The sequence below is a fragment of the Arabidopsis lyrata genome (assembly GCF_000004255.2).
Source record: "Arabidopsis lyrata subsp. lyrata unplaced genomic scaffold ARALYscaffold_5, whole genome shotgun sequence".
Taxonomy (NCBI): Eukaryota; Viridiplantae; Streptophyta; class Magnoliopsida; order Brassicales; family Brassicaceae; genus Arabidopsis; species Arabidopsis lyrata.
Window position 1 is genome coordinate 20759806 of NW_003302551.1, and position 16389 is coordinate 20776194.

At 38.7% G+C, this 16389-nt stretch overlaps 6 protein-coding genes and 1 non-coding gene across 10 annotated transcripts; 2 read left to right on the forward strand and 5 right to left on the reverse strand.

The window, feature by feature from the left end:
* Window positions 1-268: 268 nt before the first annotated feature.
* On the reverse strand, window positions 269-341 carry TRNAF-GAA. The gene has a single exon. It is a non-coding gene; the product is annotated as a tRNA-Phe (tRNA).
* Window positions 342-431: 90 nt separating this feature from the next.
* Window positions 432-2488, forward strand: LOC9314516 (ADP-ribosylation factor 1). Its single transcript, XM_021026568.1, has 7 exons — window positions 432-543; window positions 1097-1254; window positions 1489-1559; window positions 1698-1817; window positions 1888-2006; window positions 2097-2178; window positions 2262-2488. The coding sequence occupies exons 2-7, from the start codon at window positions 1107-1109 to the stop codon at window positions 2265-2267; spliced, it is 546 nt and encodes a 181-aa protein (XP_020882227.1). The 5' UTR covers window positions 432-543; window positions 1097-1106; the 3' UTR covers window positions 2268-2488.
* Window positions 2489-2842: 354 nt separating this feature from the next.
* LOC9312738 (DUF724 domain-containing protein 7) lies at window positions 2843-6013 on the forward strand. 2 transcript variants are annotated; one of them, XM_021026563.1, is made up of 8 exons: window positions 2843-3419; window positions 3516-3929; window positions 4026-4280; window positions 4422-4509; window positions 4609-4742; window positions 4813-4906; window positions 4992-5096; window positions 5198-6013. In XM_021026563.1, exons 1-8 carry the CDS (start codon window positions 2958-2960, stop codon window positions 5845-5847), a joined length of 2202 nt encoding a protein of 733 aa, XP_020882222.1. In that variant the 5' UTR covers window positions 2843-2957; the 3' UTR covers window positions 5848-6013. The 2 variants fall into 2 exon arrangements, with proteins under 2 accessions (XP_020882222.1, XP_020882223.1); XM_021026564.1 differs by having other exon boundaries at window positions 4425-4509.
* A 19-nt stretch (window positions 6014-6032) lies between these two features.
* On the reverse strand, window positions 6033-9532 carry LOC9312739 (probable pre-mRNA-splicing factor ATP-dependent RNA helicase DEAH2). Of its 3 annotated transcripts, none has more exons than XM_021026565.1 (7): window positions 9071-9522; window positions 8728-8930; window positions 7554-8638; window positions 7057-7182; window positions 6723-6961; window positions 6515-6633; window positions 6033-6412 (listed from the first exon to the last, which is right to left on the reverse strand). In XM_021026565.1, exons 1-7 carry the CDS (start codon window positions 9347-9349, stop codon window positions 6283-6285), a joined length of 2181 nt encoding a protein of 726 aa, XP_020882224.1. In that variant the 5' UTR covers window positions 9350-9522; the 3' UTR covers window positions 6033-6282. The 3 variants fall into 3 exon arrangements, 2 of the variants coding, with proteins under 2 accessions (XP_020882224.1, XP_020882225.1); XR_002332121.1 differs by having other exon boundaries at window positions 6280-6412; window positions 7057-7286; window positions 9071-9532; XM_021026566.1 differs by lacking the exons at window positions 6033-6412; window positions 6515-6633; window positions 6723-6961 and having other exon boundaries at window positions 7126-7294; window positions 9071-9531.
* A 1350-nt stretch (window positions 9533-10882) lies between these two features.
* On the reverse strand, window positions 10883-11549 carry LOC9314517. The gene has a single exon (XM_021026261.1). The coding sequence runs from the start codon at window positions 11534-11536 to the stop codon at window positions 10883-10885; it is 654 nt and encodes a 217-aa protein (XP_020881920.1). The 5' UTR covers window positions 11537-11549.
* Window positions 11550-12329: 780 nt separating this feature from the next.
* Window positions 12330-13155, reverse strand: LOC110228455. The gene has a single exon (XM_021026042.1). It carries the CDS (start codon window positions 13151-13153, stop codon window positions 12452-12454), a length of 702 nt encoding a protein of 233 aa, XP_020881701.1. The 5' UTR covers window positions 13154-13155; the 3' UTR covers window positions 12330-12451.
* A 162-nt stretch (window positions 13156-13317) lies between these two features.
* LOC9314518 (pre-mRNA-splicing factor 38B) lies at window positions 13318-16365 on the reverse strand. The gene is made up of 6 exons (XM_002878404.2): window positions 16258-16365; window positions 15537-15848; window positions 14977-15442; window positions 14370-14671; window positions 13733-14113; window positions 13318-13585 (listed from the first exon to the last, which is right to left on the reverse strand). Exons 2-5 carry the CDS (start codon window positions 15846-15848, stop codon window positions 13757-13759), a joined length of 1437 nt encoding a protein of 478 aa, XP_002878450.1. The 5' UTR covers window positions 16258-16365; the 3' UTR covers window positions 13318-13585; window positions 13733-13756.
* Between the last annotated feature and the right edge of the window lie 24 nt (window positions 16366-16389).

Genomic DNA, 16389 nt, shown 5'->3' on the forward strand with positions numbered 1-16389 from the left:
GTAAGTCAATATGTATATGTTAATACTATTTCATTATAGTAATGTTTAATAATCTGAAAGCAATGTTATAAAAGCAACAAATCAATCCCTAGATCCGATCGGCCATGTTTTCTAAGGATTGTCAGAACTTGTTGAGCTATTAAAAAAATACACCACACGATCTATTTGATTAATATGGGCCAAAGCCGAAACTAAATGGGCCTCATCGAATATTGTATGTGTAAAAAGTCCAGGCCCACTAGCTGAGTGCAAAAAAATAACAAAAAATTGCGGTGAGCGTGGATCGAACACGCGACCTTCAGATCTTCAGTCTGACGCTCTCCCAACTGAGCTATCCCCGCGATTTGTTAACAAAGCTAATATATTTAATTATATACTTAAATTATAAAAGCGAGAATTGTGATTTTTTTTTGGCCATAAGTAGAGAATTGTTGTGTTCCACTATTCCTCCTCTCACGTTCGAAGACCATTTCTTGTTCTTTGGACGACCATCGGCGACAGTGTTAAGTCTAGGTCTTCTTCTTCGGCGTAGTTTTTTTCCCGGTAAGTCTCCGTTCATCACCGAATCTGTATCCCTCTTTCTCTATTTGTTTACTTGATCGTCTGTTTCCATTATCTATCTCGCGATCGGTGTCCGTCATCTCCAGATCTGTGTGTATTCGCCTGATTTCGTTATGGATGTGACATGATTTCTTGTGATTCGTTTCATTAGGGATGATAGATCTGTATCTGCATGATCGTTAAAGTGATCTAGATTTGTCTTTTTCAGATCGGAATTTAGATCTCTTTTTGTTAATCATGTTGATTCTATCGGAAGTTGATGATACGAATGAGATCCGAGAGAACTTTTAATCTTAGGATGCATCAAAACTACCTTGATTTGTAATTGTTTTCTCAAGTGATGGATATTGAATCTATGTGAATGCTGCAAATGAGTTCCAGAGAATTTATAATCCTAGGAGGAGGTACTGGTTGCGTCAAAACTGCTTTGCTTTGTGATTTTTTTTCTCAAGTGATGGATGGTGTTGAATCTACGTGAATGCTGCAATTGAGTATGCGTTTAGACTGAAGATTTTATGTGATTACTTTGAAACAGGCTTGATAATATGGGGCTGTCCTTCGGAAAGTTGTTCAGCAGGCTCTTTGCAAAGAAAGAGATGCGTATCCTCATGGTGGGTCTCGATGCTGCTGGTAAGACTACGATCCTGTACAAGCTCAAGCTTGGAGAGATTGTGACTACGATCCCAACCATTGGTGAGTTTCTAACTTTGCATCCTCTTTCTTGCATCGAATTATGAGAAATAAACACATTGTTATGCATTCATATCAAGGGATTATGGTGAAATTTTCGTATCATGGACTCATCGTTGGATTAGTAGATTATGGTAAAATTTTAGTTTGGATCTTGAATAAACAGGTGCAATATGGCATGCATGTACTTGTACTTGTTGAAGAATTTTCATCTCTGACAATTCTGGGTTTTGCTAGGTTTCAATGTGGAGACTGTGGAATACAAGAACATTAGCTTTACTGTGTGGGATGTCGGGGGTCAAGACAAGGTATTGTGATTACATTCCTTTACCAGTATTCTACAATTACTATAGCTAAATTTTTTTTTCTCCATGAACTGCCCCATTTTGCTAAATGATATTTACATTATTCCAATATAACATTTTTCTTTTCACTTGCCCATCCAGATTCGTCCATTGTGGAGGCACTACTTCCAGAACACTCAGGGACTTATCTTTGTGGTGGACAGCAATGATCGTGACCGTGTTGTGGAAGCCAGGGATGAGCTTCACAGAATGTTGAACGAAGTAAAACTCCTTCCCTAGTGTTACATAATGAAGCAAGTGGCATCATTTTGTTTCCTTTTGACTGTTGCAGGATGAGTTGAGAGATGCTGTGCTCCTGGTCTTTGCTAACAAGCAAGATCTTCCAAATGCGATGAACGCCGCTGAGATAACTGACAAGCTTGGACTTCACTCACTCCGTCAACGACACTGGTGAGCCAAAGAAAACTAAACCAAATCTCTTTATATACCCGATCGAAAGCCTAAGAAGTGATATAAATCCTTGGTGGGTTTGTTGAACAGGTACATACAGAGCACATGTGCTACCTCCGGAGAAGGGCTTTATGAGGGACTTGACTGGCTCTCTAACAACATCGCAAACAAGGTATATATACCAAGTTTTAAAAACGCTTAGTATTTATTTATATTGATTGTTAAAGACTTAATCAAATGTGTGATTAATTGCAGGCTTAGGAGAGCATTGTGTGGTTTGGTTTTAATCGAGGAGAGTCTTGTCTTCTTCGTCTCTCTCTTTTGTTCTTTCTTCTCAAACTCTTTATCATTTCATACTCTTTGTTCTTTGCTCTAATAAATTCACGAGTTTTTTTTTCCTTTTTTCTTTTATCCTATAATTCAGAGTTTCAGACGCTTATAAAATGGGGCCCAATTTAGGCGGATATTCCAATTTCTTTTTAGCCTTGTGCATTTTCTAAATTAATTTATCGACACACCCAATTGGCCAATCCCGTGAGATGGATTTGAAATTTCAAACAGTATTCAAAATTTCAAACAGTACGACTCAATTCTAAAAGCGAAAATGATATTAAAAAAAAATGTAATGAAATTGTTTTTACAAACGTTTAGAAGACAGTTTAGAAAATCTGAATTTATAAGTAATCGACAAATCTGATTGGATGGGAGTCAGCACTAATACAAACAGCCACAATTCCCGATTGAATCATAATTAAATACGTTGTAAGAAAAAAGAAGAAGAAGTTAATTATAGTAGATCTCCACTACACTAACACTAATACTAATATCTTTACATATACTCCATTTCTTCAAGCTTTCCACCAAAAAAAATAGCTCACTTTATCTTTCGTCTCTCTTCTTCTTAGGTCTAGGGTTCTGGTGATTGTTGCTTTGGGTTTTCTGAGAGAAACCATGTTGTTAACTACGGGAAGAAAGGAGAAACTCTCCGTTTCTAAAGGTTCTGAAATTGAAGTCTCTTCTCAAGAGTATGAGTATGGTACTGGCAATGTCTGGTACTGCGCCATTCTCGAAGAAACTCTAGCTAAATCGAAGCGGAAGAAGCTCTCCGTTCGTCACTTGGATCCTCTGCTCAAGGATGATTATTCTCCTCCGTTAATTCAAACCACCGTGCATCGTTTGATGCGTCCAGTTCCGCCGCCGGATCCGTTTCCAGAGGTCGATTTTGAGGAAGGTGACGTGGTTGACGCTGCTCATAAAGGTGGTTGGTGGTCTGGCTTGGTGATTAAAGTGCTGGGAAATCGGCGTTTCTTGGTGTATCTCAGATTCCAACCTGATGTCATCGAGCTTCAACGAAAGGATCTGCGTCCGCATTTCACTTGGAAAGATGACGAATGGTTTCGATACGAGAAACTAGTAAGTGTTGATTTTTTCTTCTTCTTTTCATTGATTTTGATTCAACTCTTATTTTCATTGGTATCTAACCAAATGATGTTATTTTTGTGGCTGAAGCAATTGACTGAGTCGGATTTTAGTGCCGGAAAGTCTGTAGAAGTCAGAACCGAGGTACACAATTCGGGCCATGTTTGGGCTCCGGCTATGGTCATTAAGGAGAATGAAGATGGGACATTATTGGTAAAGTTGAAGACTTTGAGCGATGAAGAGGTCGATTGCACCAAGATAAGCGTTTCTTATTCCAAAATCCGACCTTCACCACTGCCTATTGGTTTAAGAGATTACAAATTGATGGAAAATGTGGATGCGCTTGTTGAGTCTGGATGGTGTCCGGGTGTTGTTAGTAAAGTTCTTTTTGGGAAGAGATACGCAGTGGCTTTGGGGCCAAACAAGGAGAGTAAGGAGTTTAGCCGCTTGCAGTTAAGACCTTCTATAGAGTGGAAAGATGGAGTTTGGCATAAAGAAGAAAAAGTATGTTGTTGATTCTTACATAAAACACTATTGTATGTTGTTGAATCATTTGTTCATATTTTGTGAGAAAAAAAACATTTTGTGTTCCATTTTTAGGTTTATGATAGCGAAGAGAGTTCGCATGGAGTTGAAGAAACAGCTCGTTCAACCCGCATAAGGGTAACTGTTCGAACTGCCTTGAGAGAGAAAAATGCTTCGGCCTCAGTAAAAAATTTGAGGGCGACACGCTCTTCTAGTGGTGCTATCCAGAATATGCAGAATCCTCTTCCTGCCTCTTCCAGTGGAGATGTTGCAGAGGCTGGTAGAGCATCTGTCACTGTGAGTGAAACACCGCTCTCCGTAACTGCAGCTGTGAGTTAGATATTTCCGCCCGTCCCTCTCTATCTCTAGTTGCACGCTAATTTAACAGTCGTGAATTTAACTTGCTTGAAGCAATCTTGCTCCAATGACATAGATTGGGTAATTACTGTTAACTTTGTGTGTTTCTTGCAGCAGTTATCTGGAGAATTAGGGAGTAGGATGACTGATGTTGTGATGAATGAGAACACTCCAGTCACAAGCCAACCGGAGATAGCAGCACGTAAGTGATATATCATTCTTTACCTTGACAAATATGATGGTTAGTCTTATTGGAAGTTGTTTGTGTCTCGAAATGATTCTACATATTTACTGTTTCTAGCAAAAGATTTTCACCCATCGATAGTCCTGGGCGTAGCCGCAGCGGTCAAAACACAAGGAAAAACATCTCCAAAGAAGAAACTTCAGGCAATGAAGAATCAAAAGAGCTCTACAAATGATTCTGCTAAAGAGAAGGTGAAAGTTAGTTAGTCGAACTGTTAAACATCCCACTTTGCCGGTCGTTCATCCTATTGATTCTACGCAGGCACCTGAGGAGATGAAAAACAGAGAGAGTGTTAATAAGAGGAAAAGAGGACAGCCACGCAAGTTCATAAGCACAGAGCCTAAGCAGAAGACTGGTATGTTGTCTTAACTTTCATGGATAAGTAAAGCGGCATTTGTTTCTTTGCGATCTTAAAACATTCTTGGCATAATACATTGTAGGTGTGTCTGGTAATAATTCAAAGGCTGCCACTATTGAACATACCGATATGACTGAGGATGATAGGCCTCTTGCTTCATGGATCCACGCTGGAAATTCATCATCGGGTACGGCTGGATTAAGTGCTGACACATCTTGTAAACAATTGGTGCTCTTTTAGCTTTCGGTTCTCATTGTTTTGTGTTTTGCTTTTCACCTTATTCCTCAGGGCAATCTGTTTCTCGGACTCCTGATCTAGGGCTTAATACAGTTGTGGAAAAGCATGTCGATGTTTTGGAAACTCCCCCAGCGAGAGAGTCGACAATGGTTCTACCATTTGTAAAGAAGTCACAGCTTTGGAAAGTCCTTGAATCAATGGAGGTCTTCAAAACAGTGCCACAGCGTCCACATTTCAGTCCACTGCTAGATAGCGAAGAAGAGTTCCGTGAAGGAGATGCTATTGGTACAATGGTGAAGTTTAGTTCGCTGTTAGAGAAAGTCAACAACCTACAAGTCGACGATCCAATAAGCTCGATTAATAGGATTGACGAGTGTTTCCTCAAGCTTGAGAAACACGGGTTCAATGTTACAACACCTCGATCTCGGATCGCCAAGCTATTGTCCATTAAAGAAAGGCAGACATGCGCATTGGAAGAATTAAAAGCTGTTGAGGAAAAGATCACAGAGAATGACAATAAAAGAAGGAAGTATGAAGAAGATATTGCTGAATTGCAGAGACAAGAAGTGTTGATGAAGGAAGCAAAAGTAACACTAGACAATGAGATAGCTCGGATGCAGTCTCAAGCAGCTGTTCTTGACCAAAAGGTTCAGAATGTAGATCAGGAGTTTCAGGCAATTGTCGCTACCCAATGGAAATAAGCAAGTCGTAGATCAGACGTTTATGTTTAAGAATAATTGAGTTCTCTGTAAGTTGGTAGAAAATATTAACTTTTGACTAATTACATTAAGTAATGTCTCTGTGAGCCTGTGTCTCGAACCTCTTTTTTCTTTCAGATTTTTTAATCAGATATGTAACTTTTCAAAATTGTTATTGCTAATTGTCATAACTCAGAACCATATCATTAGAGATAGTCGGGAAAGGAGAACTCAATAACAGGAATCTTCAAAGCTCTTAAAAGAACAACCATTTGGGTGGGTCACATGCAAATATTTGTTTCATCACAACACCTACAAAAACGAAAACTGCTAGAATCTTTTGGTCAAAGAGGTAACTATAATATGAGACAGGCTTTAAGGATTGGTCTTCTTGTCCAGGTAGAATCAGATGTTGACATGTGAGAACATGATTCTCCTTCACTTCCGGTTCTTCTTGCTCTCTTCCTTCTCCCTTTCTCTCTTCTTATAAAGCTTCTCGATGACACGTTTGGCTTCGCAGTTGGGAAAGTTCGAAAGATCGTAATAATGAGAAGCAACATCTACTAGCCTGTGAATCCACATGGCAAACAAAAGAGAGATTTTTTCAGAAAAGAAAACCTCTGAGAGATAATAACCAAAGAAAACAAGAACAGGAAATGCAAGAACTTACCATTCACCACGAATGTCTGTCACAGTTCTTATGAAATTCCGACTAGTCAAAACATATTCATTGTAGATTACCCACTCCGGTTTGTGATCCAAGCAATTGGATGGATGCAAATGAACCACCTGCAAAACAAGAATGTAACCATCAGATTAGTACAAAGAGAAACATTATTTCAATGGAAACAACATAAACTGAATATGCTTTCACATACTTGGTTGTCTTTGACGGTCAAGTAATGGCCAGTACGTTCTAAGTGAGCCACTTGCATGAAATAACCTGCAAGCATGGCCTTCCTTATGTTGATGTAGTAATCGCGGCTGTTAAAATCAGTGCTGCACATCTTCAGGTTGAATCTTGACATTATCCGAACTAGCTGCTGTCTAACATTGTCTGCAGATTTCATCGCTCTATTGTTGATGAAGTTTTCATAGCACCAATTTGGATCTTCATCTGCGAGAATTCACATTGACCAAGTTAGTTACAGTCATTTTATTTGTCTAAAGTAACTATAACCCAAAGAGGAAGAGAAATTGATAATCACTTACTGTGTTGCTTGAAAGCGTGGTAGACATTCAACAATGTGAGGTGATCTCCATCAATGTGTCCAAACCTAGCTTTAGCTTCATCTGCTGCTTTTTGAGCCTCTCTAGGCCGAATAAAGCAATTCGGTACTAGAGAAAGAATTGGTAATTATAACAGAAGAGGTCCATGGAAGAGGTCAGCAGATGCATAGAGGCGATGAGACTGATACCATTTGCTTCATGAGAGAGAATAACTGAGAAACTGCAACTATTTGCATCAGCACTTACTTAGGACACCCCCTAACCATGGGTATGCAGAACCCACACTAGTGACAGCTGATGACAACCTAACTCTAATACTTCATTTTAAATGACAATTATACACATGAACGATAAAAGATGAGTTCTAATGCACATTAGACTAGATGCAGAATGAAAACTTGTAGCAAGTTTAAGCCTACCCTTAACTACATACCTAACCAAAGGTAGCAAGAACAAAAAGATAAAAGTAAAGGGCGGACCTGAGAGCATGGCTGAAACTGAGAGAATCTCGTTTGAGCAGTTGAATTCAGGACTGACTATGAGCATCTTTGCCATCTGTGGATCCAAGGGGAACTCACTCATGATCTCACCTGTCTTTGTCAAGTTACCTTCATCATCCAATGCTCCCAAGTAATTCAAAACTTCTAAGGCTCGCATCAGTGTTTCCGGAGCAGGGGGATCCATAAAATCAAAGTGCACCAAGTCATCAATTCCAAGTTTTTTCAAGGTCAAAACTGTGTTTGCAAGGTTTGATCTCAATATTTCAGGATACGTCTGCGGCTGCAAGTCATTATTAAAACTCTTTTCTGTATAAAGCCTGAAACATTTTCCAGGGCGTGTTCTACCGGCACGACCAGATCTCTGGTGAGCACTTGCCTTTGAAATTGGGGAGACCAACAAAGACTCAACACGGATTCGAGGGTTGTAGACTTTTTGCTTAGCAAAACCAGGATCAATGACGTAGACAATCCCATCTATGGTTAGAGAAGTCTCAGCAATGTTAGTTGAGACAACAATTTTTCTCCCAGGAGGACCACCTTCTGTTACCGGCTCTGGAGCAGGATCAAATATCTTCTGCTGCATCGCAGGTGGAAGAGTAGAATACAATGGCACAACTTTAATAGGCCCCACTTGATCTCCGAGATTACCAACCTCTTTATTGATTTTGCGGCATGCATCTTCGATCTCCTCTTCTCCAGTTAAGAAAACAAGAATATCACCAGGTGGCTCACACATGTGAATCTGGACAACAGTCCTAATAGCAGCCTCAAGATAGTCCCTCTCAGGCTCCTGAGTGTAAAAGATCTCAACAGGATGAAGCCTACCAGGAACTTTCATCAGAGGAGCACCGCTAAAATAATCCTGAAACTTTTCAGCTTCTAGAGTTGCACTCATCACAACTAACTTAAGATCAGGTCTATTTTTCAACACTTCTTTCAGAAGACCAAACAGCACATCTGTGGCTAGAGTCCTCTCGTGGGCCTCATCGAGAATAATCACTTTGTATCTCTCTAGAAGCGGGTCCGCCATTGCTTCTCTCAGGAGCATACCATCAGTCAAGTACCTGGTCATAGTGAGTAACACATGATTAGATACAAGTCCACAAGTACATAAATTATAAAGATGAGAAGCTAAAAGAGAGACAATGCTTACTTAAGAACCGTTCTGGGGCTACTGCAATCCTCGAAACGGATGCTGTAACCAACTTCTTCCCCAATAGTTACATCCATCTCTTCAGCAACACGACGGGACACAGACATGGCGGCAACTCTACGAGGCTGTGTGCATCCAACCAACCACTTCCTACGCTTATCCGATGTTTCAGCATCCACAGCATCTATCACAAACTGTGGAATCTGTACAAATAAACAAAATTCAGTATTAGCCTCAAAACATCATCTCCGATTAAATCAACCAAAACCCTCCTCGATATAAATTATTCCTAAGCTTATATATCAAATTCGAAGTATCGGAATAGAAAAGATGAAAACTTTACCTGAGTGGTTTTACCACTACCGGTCTCACCAACCAGAATTAGAGTTTGATTGCTGTTCAAAGTTTTGAGAAACTCCTCTTTCTGCAGCCATACAGGGAGAGTCCTCCGTTTCTCCAGAATGTCATAATATCTCTGTGAATAAGGCTTCCCGTTCCATTTATTGATGAGACTGTTGATTCCGCCGTCGGCAAGACCACTGATTTTGGTGTTCTTCGCCGCAGCAGACGGATCGTCCATAACATCGAACAGACTAATTTTCCTCTTTCTCTCCGTACCCATCACGAGAGTCTCTTACGAACGAATTACGGAAGCAAGAGAGATAGAACGAGGAAGCACAAGGCTAGGCCTTTGGAAGAAGCAAAAGCAGAAGAACGATGAATGAATGAAAATTTATGAAAGCTAGGGTTCGGCTGCGTGATTTAGGAGAAGAGAGAGAGGCGGCTTATGTTTAATTAGAATTTTCAATTTGACCCCAAATCTTAACAAGATATTCTTTAGCCCCCTCTAAATATTTGGAAAAGGAGCCAAGTGTTAGTTATGTGGGCTAGTAGGCTTTGTAATATGTAAAAATTGTCAGGCCTGGCCCAATATCCGAATGTACCGAATTATCGCCTTTTACACTTGGGCGGTGTAAAAGCCCGTATATTCATTTGGAATGTTGCGACAAGGAAAGCGACAAAATTACTAATTAATCCAAAACTTTTCCAAATATTATACTTTGTTTGTGGCCTACAAGATTTAGGTAGGTATAATAAGATCGTCCCTGACCATTGATAACTTGATATGCAAACTTCCGCAATACTTAGGGGGGTTTATTGGATCATTGATTTGAATGGAATTGGAAATCTAACTAAAATCATGTGTTATTCAATCATTGATTTTAAAATCTTTATAAAAATCATGTGTTATTGGTTCTATGATTTACAAATACTAGTTAAAATCACCCCTTATTCAATATTGAAGATTTGAGTATGGATTTGATTTCATATTGGATTTGAATGGATTTGAAAATCTGTTTTAGTTATAAATAGAGAGATTGAAATCATTGGGTTCCACCTAGTTATTTGAGTGGATTTGAAAAAAAATATATATATTAGTAGTTTTTATTTTCCATAATGTTTTGAATATCAAAAAGAAAAAAAAAACTGCTAATACAAAAATCACGAAACATATTCGTATAATACTTTCAAGCATATCGATCACAAAAAAAAACTGTTAATACAAATGATCATGAAACACCTTCATATAAAAGTATATTTTATCATATAATAAAAATCAAAAATACTAGAAAACAAAGGAAGGTTTTCGAAACCAAACAAAACTAGAGAAAAAATTCTAGAAAACCAACAATACTAGAAAACAAAAAAATAATTAATCTAACATTCCATAATGTTACGCTAGCTTAATCCAACCATGACGTTCATTAGTAGACATACTAACAAAGATTTCTTTCATCCCTAATTGGTGAATCACTTTAACCGCATCGTAACGAACTGTTTTATTCCTAATTATGGACTTTTTGATATCTTCTCATATGTGTGGAGAGAACAATCAGTGGAGAGAAACAAGAACATCAAACATGTGGAGTGATTCAATTCAGAGTTCATAGATGAGAACATGATAGGTTATTTTGTTTATCATAAAAAATTTCATGTTTTAATTTTATAATCTCTTTTCTATGATTTTCAAATCCATTTTATTTGACTCTAAAATCAACTTTATTTGATTTTCAAATCCACATTATTTGATTTTAAAATCAGTGGATTATGTGTGAATTTCCAAATGTGATAGGGATTTCTAATTCTATTCAAATCAATGATCCAATAACCCCTCCTTAATTAAAAGACTGAACAACAACAAAAAAAAAAAAAAAAAGAAGGAACTAAAAAAAAAATCCTCAAAACGGCCCAACATAACGCCTCCAATTCCAAAAGCGAAATAAGCATTTGAGGTTGCGAGCTTAATCTGGTCCTTGGTAAGAACACATTGGTCCCACTCTTCAAAGATAGGGCTTGTCGGTCTCTGAGAAAAAACACAAGTATGCATCATACGTCTCCCAACGTTCGTCATGTCGGGTAGGTTCCATGTGGTGGGATTGATCTCAACAGAGTTCTTGCATGTCAAACCCCATTCACTCTCAAGCTTCACCAGAGTCTTCTTGATGTCAAATCCAACGAACGTGAATTGAGGTAGGTTGAGAAAATTGAAGAGAGAGACAGGAAGATTGACAGATTCCTCACAAGGAAGTTTTACTATTAGGCAATGATCTCCATCGCACAGCTGGAGCAATACGGTTTTGAATTGCTTTCTTGCTTTTTGAACCCGTTCTGTTTCAAGGCCTATGATTTTCTTCGTGTTCTTCTTGTTGGACAAGAATGTCTCCACAGCAAGTTTGATGTCGCTATCTTTATCAGTTACTATCGTTTTGATGCGAGCTATTCCAGTGTCCACAATTGATGAAGACATCTCTGAAAAATATATGATTCCATAAACCATAAATCTTCTAATGATTAATAATGAAAACGGAAGCATACCTGATGAATCCATACCTTGTGATCTGGATTTAGGATTAGGTCTTCCAATTCCAAAGCAAACCCTAAGTTGCTTTAGGTTTCTGGTGGTGAGATGTAGAGAGTTTCCTTATTTTTTGGTTAGTGTTGTTCTGGGGATCTATTTATATAGAAATAATCTAATACATCTCCTCATTGAATTAGAAATTACTAAGTGTACCCAAATACTATTTTTTCTATAAGAGTTATGCCTCGTATCATTTACTTTATATCAAAGTGACCTCATAAGTTTTAAGTAACTAATTAAATGAGGATCCTAACACGTTGATAACACATGTGAACCCCAAATAATTTTTACAATCTCTGTTAGTATAGGAGAAAAAAATGGTAGATACGTTATCTTTATATAGACGTAAGGGAATTGCAAAAGTCTTATATGAGTTAAAGTTAAAATGGATTTATATGAGTTTTCTCAACCTTACAGATTTACGAGGCGTTAATAATTTGTTAGTGTCATCAACAACTTAAACATTTCCAACGAGCATTATAAGAGATATTATGACGACTAACTTTTATCTTTCTCTCCATATACTGTAAGATGGAAGAGTGGAGATGCTGAATAATGAATTAAAGGCTACATCTTAATATGTGGCCACCCAGAAATTTACGAATGGTGTCAAGGCCAGTTTCAATTTAAACGAAGATACTGTAACTTTTTATGTACACAAAATAATTGTTTGTGGCTCAAGAGATTCGTCCATGTAGTCGACCACTAAAATGCAAACATAAAACCAGCTTCCATTATTATTATTATCCAAGTACTTAACAAAACAAAGCAAACAAAGAAACACAACCAGACGTCTTGACTCAATCAATACTCAGCCATGAGCACGTTCCCAATTTTGAAAGCAAAGTAAGCATTGGCGGTTGCAAGATTGATCTGCTTCTGGCTAAGTCTGTAGGAGCCCCAATCCTCGAAGACGGCACTTGTTTGATACTTAAAAGAGACAAACGGGGAGAGGGTACAAAAAGGATTGCTGCTAAAAGAGACAAACTGACGGACAATACGGCATTTCTCCTCAGTCTTGTTTAAAAGGTCCCACGACGAGGGTCCGATCTCAACAGCATTGTTGCAGGTCAACCCAAACTCGCTCTCGAGATTCATCAGAGTCTTGTTGATGCCAATTCCAACGAATGTGATATAAGGCAGGTTGAGAAAATTGAGGAGACCGGAAGGAAGATTTCCACCAACAGGAAGTTGAACAATTAGGCAATGGTCTCCATCGCAGAGCTGGAGCAAGGTTGTTTTACTCTGTTGGCCTACTTTCTGCGCCCGCTCAGTGTGAAGACCAATAATTTTCGTCATGTTCCCCTCATTATCCAAGAATGTCTCCAGAATACCGCGAACGCTGAAGCCGTTGTCTTTATTAGCTATGAAGGAATTGACGCGAGCGCTTCCAATGTCTACAATCGAATTCATATTATACTGGAATAATGAGCGTACATGATGAATCCAAGTGCTCAAGGTACTTGCATCTTTATAGGTAAAAGGGAATTTCAAAAGCCACAGCATTTGGAGAGGAAACCGAAGAGCCAAAAGTTAAATGCATGTACTTAATTATAGCTGTTTGGACCTTTAAGATTCATGAGGCATTAGTAATATCGTAACGTTATATATTATCTTCCTGAATAAGTTTTTCATGGCCACAGAAAAACCATTCCATCAAGTCTTCAAAATGCGATAATGGCTAAACTGAAACAAATCTTCTGTTTAAAGCCAGAACTATGATTACAACGGAAATGGTTTTATAACTACTCTTAAGAAAGAAATTCTTAAAATGTATACAACAAACCCAAAGAAGGACCAGATATCTGGCAGTTACATGTACTTGTTGCAAGGTGATTCAACATATGTCCAGATATGAGAATGGCTTCACAGTAAGAAACAAACCTCGGTTGCGCATTGTTTGCACTTGTTGGTCGTTAATCCAGTTCCAGCACAATCCTGAAATTTTCAGAAAGCTTTTAGGTTACAAAAATAACAAGCAATCTAAACCTTCTAATTCACACTCAACAAAACCAAGAACAATTAGCTTCAGTTAACCATAACAGCATATTACTTCTGTCTTCAAACAGGGGAGTAGCAACTTACCAAACACGATCTGACTACGATGGTCTAATAACGATTGTAGGCTTTTCCATAGTCCTCACGTCTCTGGCGTTGGAACCCACCATAATTGTTGTCTTGATGCCTTGAAGAATAGTTATCTCCATGATTTGGATATCTTCTCTTGGAATCCATTGGCACATTGTTTCCACCATAGGGAGGAGGATTTGAAGAGTAGCCATCATCAAACTCAGCATAAGGAGGAAACTGTCTATAGTTACCATAATTCAGGCCAGAGTTTTGCTGCCGTGCTTGCTGTTGACGTCTCTGAGCATCCAGTTGAAGGAATTCATCCCATTGTTTAGCATTCATACCCCTTAGCCCAGCCAGTTTCTTCATGTAACTCTCTCTCAGTTCCCGGATTGTCTACAAACTCGCACAAATTGATGTCAGAAGCTGAAGTTCCTCAAAAGGAATTGCATTTCACTAGGAGACTGGGGACTAAATTACATTTGGAGAGATCCGCTGCCATCTAATACTATGAGCAATGAGCAATGTAAAAAGCATGAAACTTTCATAGTTGAAACTAATAGGAATTGTGATTTCTTAGGTGACAGAATTCAATCCAGCCTATACTCGGTTTGAATCTAAGAGGAACACATTCAGTCACTGGGTCACTTACCTCACGATGCTTAATTTTCTCCTCATCTTCTTCTTTATCGCACTTTTTTTCAAGCTCCATTGCATCCCTCGTATATTCCAATTCTAGTTCTTCTAAAGTCTGTGGGAAAGGAGGGCGTTCAAACTGATGTCTCACCTGAATATCGCTGGAGCCACCCATTCTCTCCTGATCCCATCTTTCAGACCTATAACCACTCACCTCAGACTTTTGCCTATCATACGGTTTATCCCATCCACTATAACGTGGTCTCCCTGGAGATTTCGAATGTGTGGAACGACTCCGAGCTCTGTCACTACCATAAGCTTCATAAAATGAATAATAATGTTAACTGCCTGACCACGAGACTGAACGAAAGGTTACAGCTACAGTAAGATACGTGATCTCAATTTCATTCAGAGAAGATCGAGCAAAAGTTCAGTAAACAATTTATTTACTTCAGTACTGTACAAAATGCTTGAACAAAAGGACTTACCTTTGGCTGCAAAATAAAGATAAAGAAAGGACATTATCGGCCAAAAAAAGCCGGAAAACGACCAATCAACTTCCTTAAAGACAAGACTAAAAGAGAAAATAACCAGGTCTCTAAGGTATCCTATCCTGTCCCTACCTTGTGGTGATCCTCGGGAAACATTTCGCTGATTCTCACGTATACGATTCTCTTCGCGCACACGATTATCCACAAACTTATCTTGCCTTCCAGAGCGCTCTGGGAAACTTGATGAACCATGTGATGGAGGGTGCTGCCTTTGAGGTTCAGAGTTTCGAGCACGTGGTGGACCAACAGAAGTTCGCCTAGGTGACCTCGATCTGCTCCTGTGGGAAACAGAAGAACTTTTCATCTCACCATCCTCCTTAACCTTGTGAACAGCATCAACACCTTTCCTCAAGATTAATCTGTCCTTGCCACTAACAATTATGAACTTCTCATCCATTTTAATCTTGCAGCCGGTCTCCCTTTCAATACTTTCTATAACTTGCTCAGTAAACAAAACTCTCACATTATTGTCCCTAGCTGGTACCCTTTCAAAGAATTCTTGAGACTTCCTGTTGGCACCAAGTGTAGATGGACATCCCTAACATATGGAACAAAGAGTAATGATGCAGCAATCAGAAAGACACACAAATGATGTATAAACTATAAAGGAGTTTGCAAAAAGAAATGATTACCTGAGTAAAATGACCAGACTCGCCACATATTTTACAGATCATTTCTTCTTCTTTTCTCTTCTTCCAATTCCTCTCAGTAGCTTTGGATTTAGCCTCCCAAACCTTAGCTTCTCGGCTAGTGAAATCAGTTGGTACAGAATTGGGGTCAGGTAGTTGCTCTTCTTCATCACATCTTTCTTCAGAACGTTGTTTGATAGGTTTGTCTTTGTCTTGGATAGTGTTGTTGGTCACAGTACTTGCAGGACCAGTATACTCCTTGTAGATTTCACTAAAGTCATCATCAAGCTCTGGGTCCGATCTAGTGCTCTCCATCTACAAATAAACACAACTTTCAATTTCAGTTTTCCAGAAAGACAATGATTCAATCGAGAGTTCATTCATCCATAAAAGTATCAAATTTGAAGACTCTATCACTAAGAATTAGAACAAGGAGAAAAAAACTGTGAATTTAGAAGAAAGACGCCACATTTTTCCAGAAGACAGATAACATAATTATGAGAAATTCTTCATAACTCAATAATACGATTAAACCAAAAAAAAAGTTGCCATCTTTCATAGAGATAAACGAAACTTGTGAGAGAATTCGAATAACCCTGTTACCAAACTCGCCGATTATCACAGATTGTCACAAATAGCTCAATGCAACCAACGAGAAAGCCAATAAGAGAGCGAAGAAGAGGAAGATTGTAACCTAGAAATTGAGAGTTAGGGTTTATCCTACCTTGCGAGGTGCGAATCAATGGCGACCCAAATTCTTGAAAACGAGAAGAAGATGCTAAACGAGACAATTAGCTTATTAGGGTTCGGTACCTGTGTGAACTGAAAATTGACAGCTCCCAATAATCAATTTTTA

Excerpts from the sequence above, each read along its gene's own strand:
- LOC9314516 (XM_021026568.1), top strand. The coding sequence starts at position 1,107 with ATGGGGCTGTCCTTCGGAAAGTTGTTCAGCAGGCTCTTTGCAAAGAAA. Across the intron at positions 1,818-1,887 it reads TTCACAGAATGTTGAACGAA|GATGAGTTGAGAGATGCTGT; the intron begins GTAAAACTCCTT and ends TGACTGTTGCAG. Across the intron at positions 2,007-2,096 it reads TCACTCCGTCAACGACACTG|GTACATACAGAGCACATGTG; the intron begins GTGAGCCAAAGA and ends TTTGTTGAACAG.
- LOC9312738 (XM_021026563.1), top strand. The coding sequence starts at position 2,958 with ATGTTGTTAACTACGGGAAGAAAGGAGAAACTCTCCGTTTCTAAAGGT. Across the intron at positions 4,281-4,421 it reads CGCTCTCCGTAACTGCAGCT|CAGTTATCTGGAGAATTAGG; the intron begins GTGAGTTAGATA and ends TGTTTCTTGCAG. Across the intron at positions 4,907-4,991 it reads AGAGCCTAAGCAGAAGACTG|GTGTGTCTGGTAATAATTCA; the intron begins GTATGTTGTCTT and ends AATACATTGTAG.
- LOC9312739 (XM_021026565.1), bottom strand. The coding sequence starts at position 9,349 with ATGGGTACGGAGAGAAAGAGGAAAATTAGTCTGTTCGATGTTATGGAC. Across the intron at positions 8,639-8,727 it reads AGCCCCAGAACGGTTCTTAA|GTACTTGACTGATGGTATGC; the intron begins GTAAGCATTGTC and ends CACTATGACCAG. Across the intron at positions 6,413-6,514 it reads ACAGACATTCGTGGTGAATG|GCTAGTAGATGTTGCTTCTC; the intron begins GTAAGTTCTTGC and ends GTGGATTCACAG.
- LOC9314517 (XM_021026261.1), bottom strand. The coding sequence starts at position 11,536 with ATGTCTTCATCAATTGTGGACACTGGAATAGCTCGCATCAAAACGATA.
- LOC110228455 (XM_021026042.1), bottom strand. The coding sequence starts at position 13,153 with ATGCTGTGGCTTTTGAAATTCCCTTTTACCTATAAAGATGCAAGTACC.
- LOC9314518 (XM_002878404.2), bottom strand. The coding sequence starts at position 15,848 with ATGGAGAGCACTAGATCGGACCCAGAGCTTGATGATGACTTTAGTGAA. Across the intron at positions 14,672-14,976 it reads TTCCCGAGGATCACCACAAG|CTTATGGTAGTGACAGAGCT; the intron begins GTAGGGACAGGA and ends CATTTTATGAAG. Across the intron at positions 14,114-14,369 it reads AGAAAATTAAGCATCGTGAG|ACAATCCGGGAACTGAGAGA; the intron begins GTAAGTGACCCA and ends GCGAGTTTGTAG.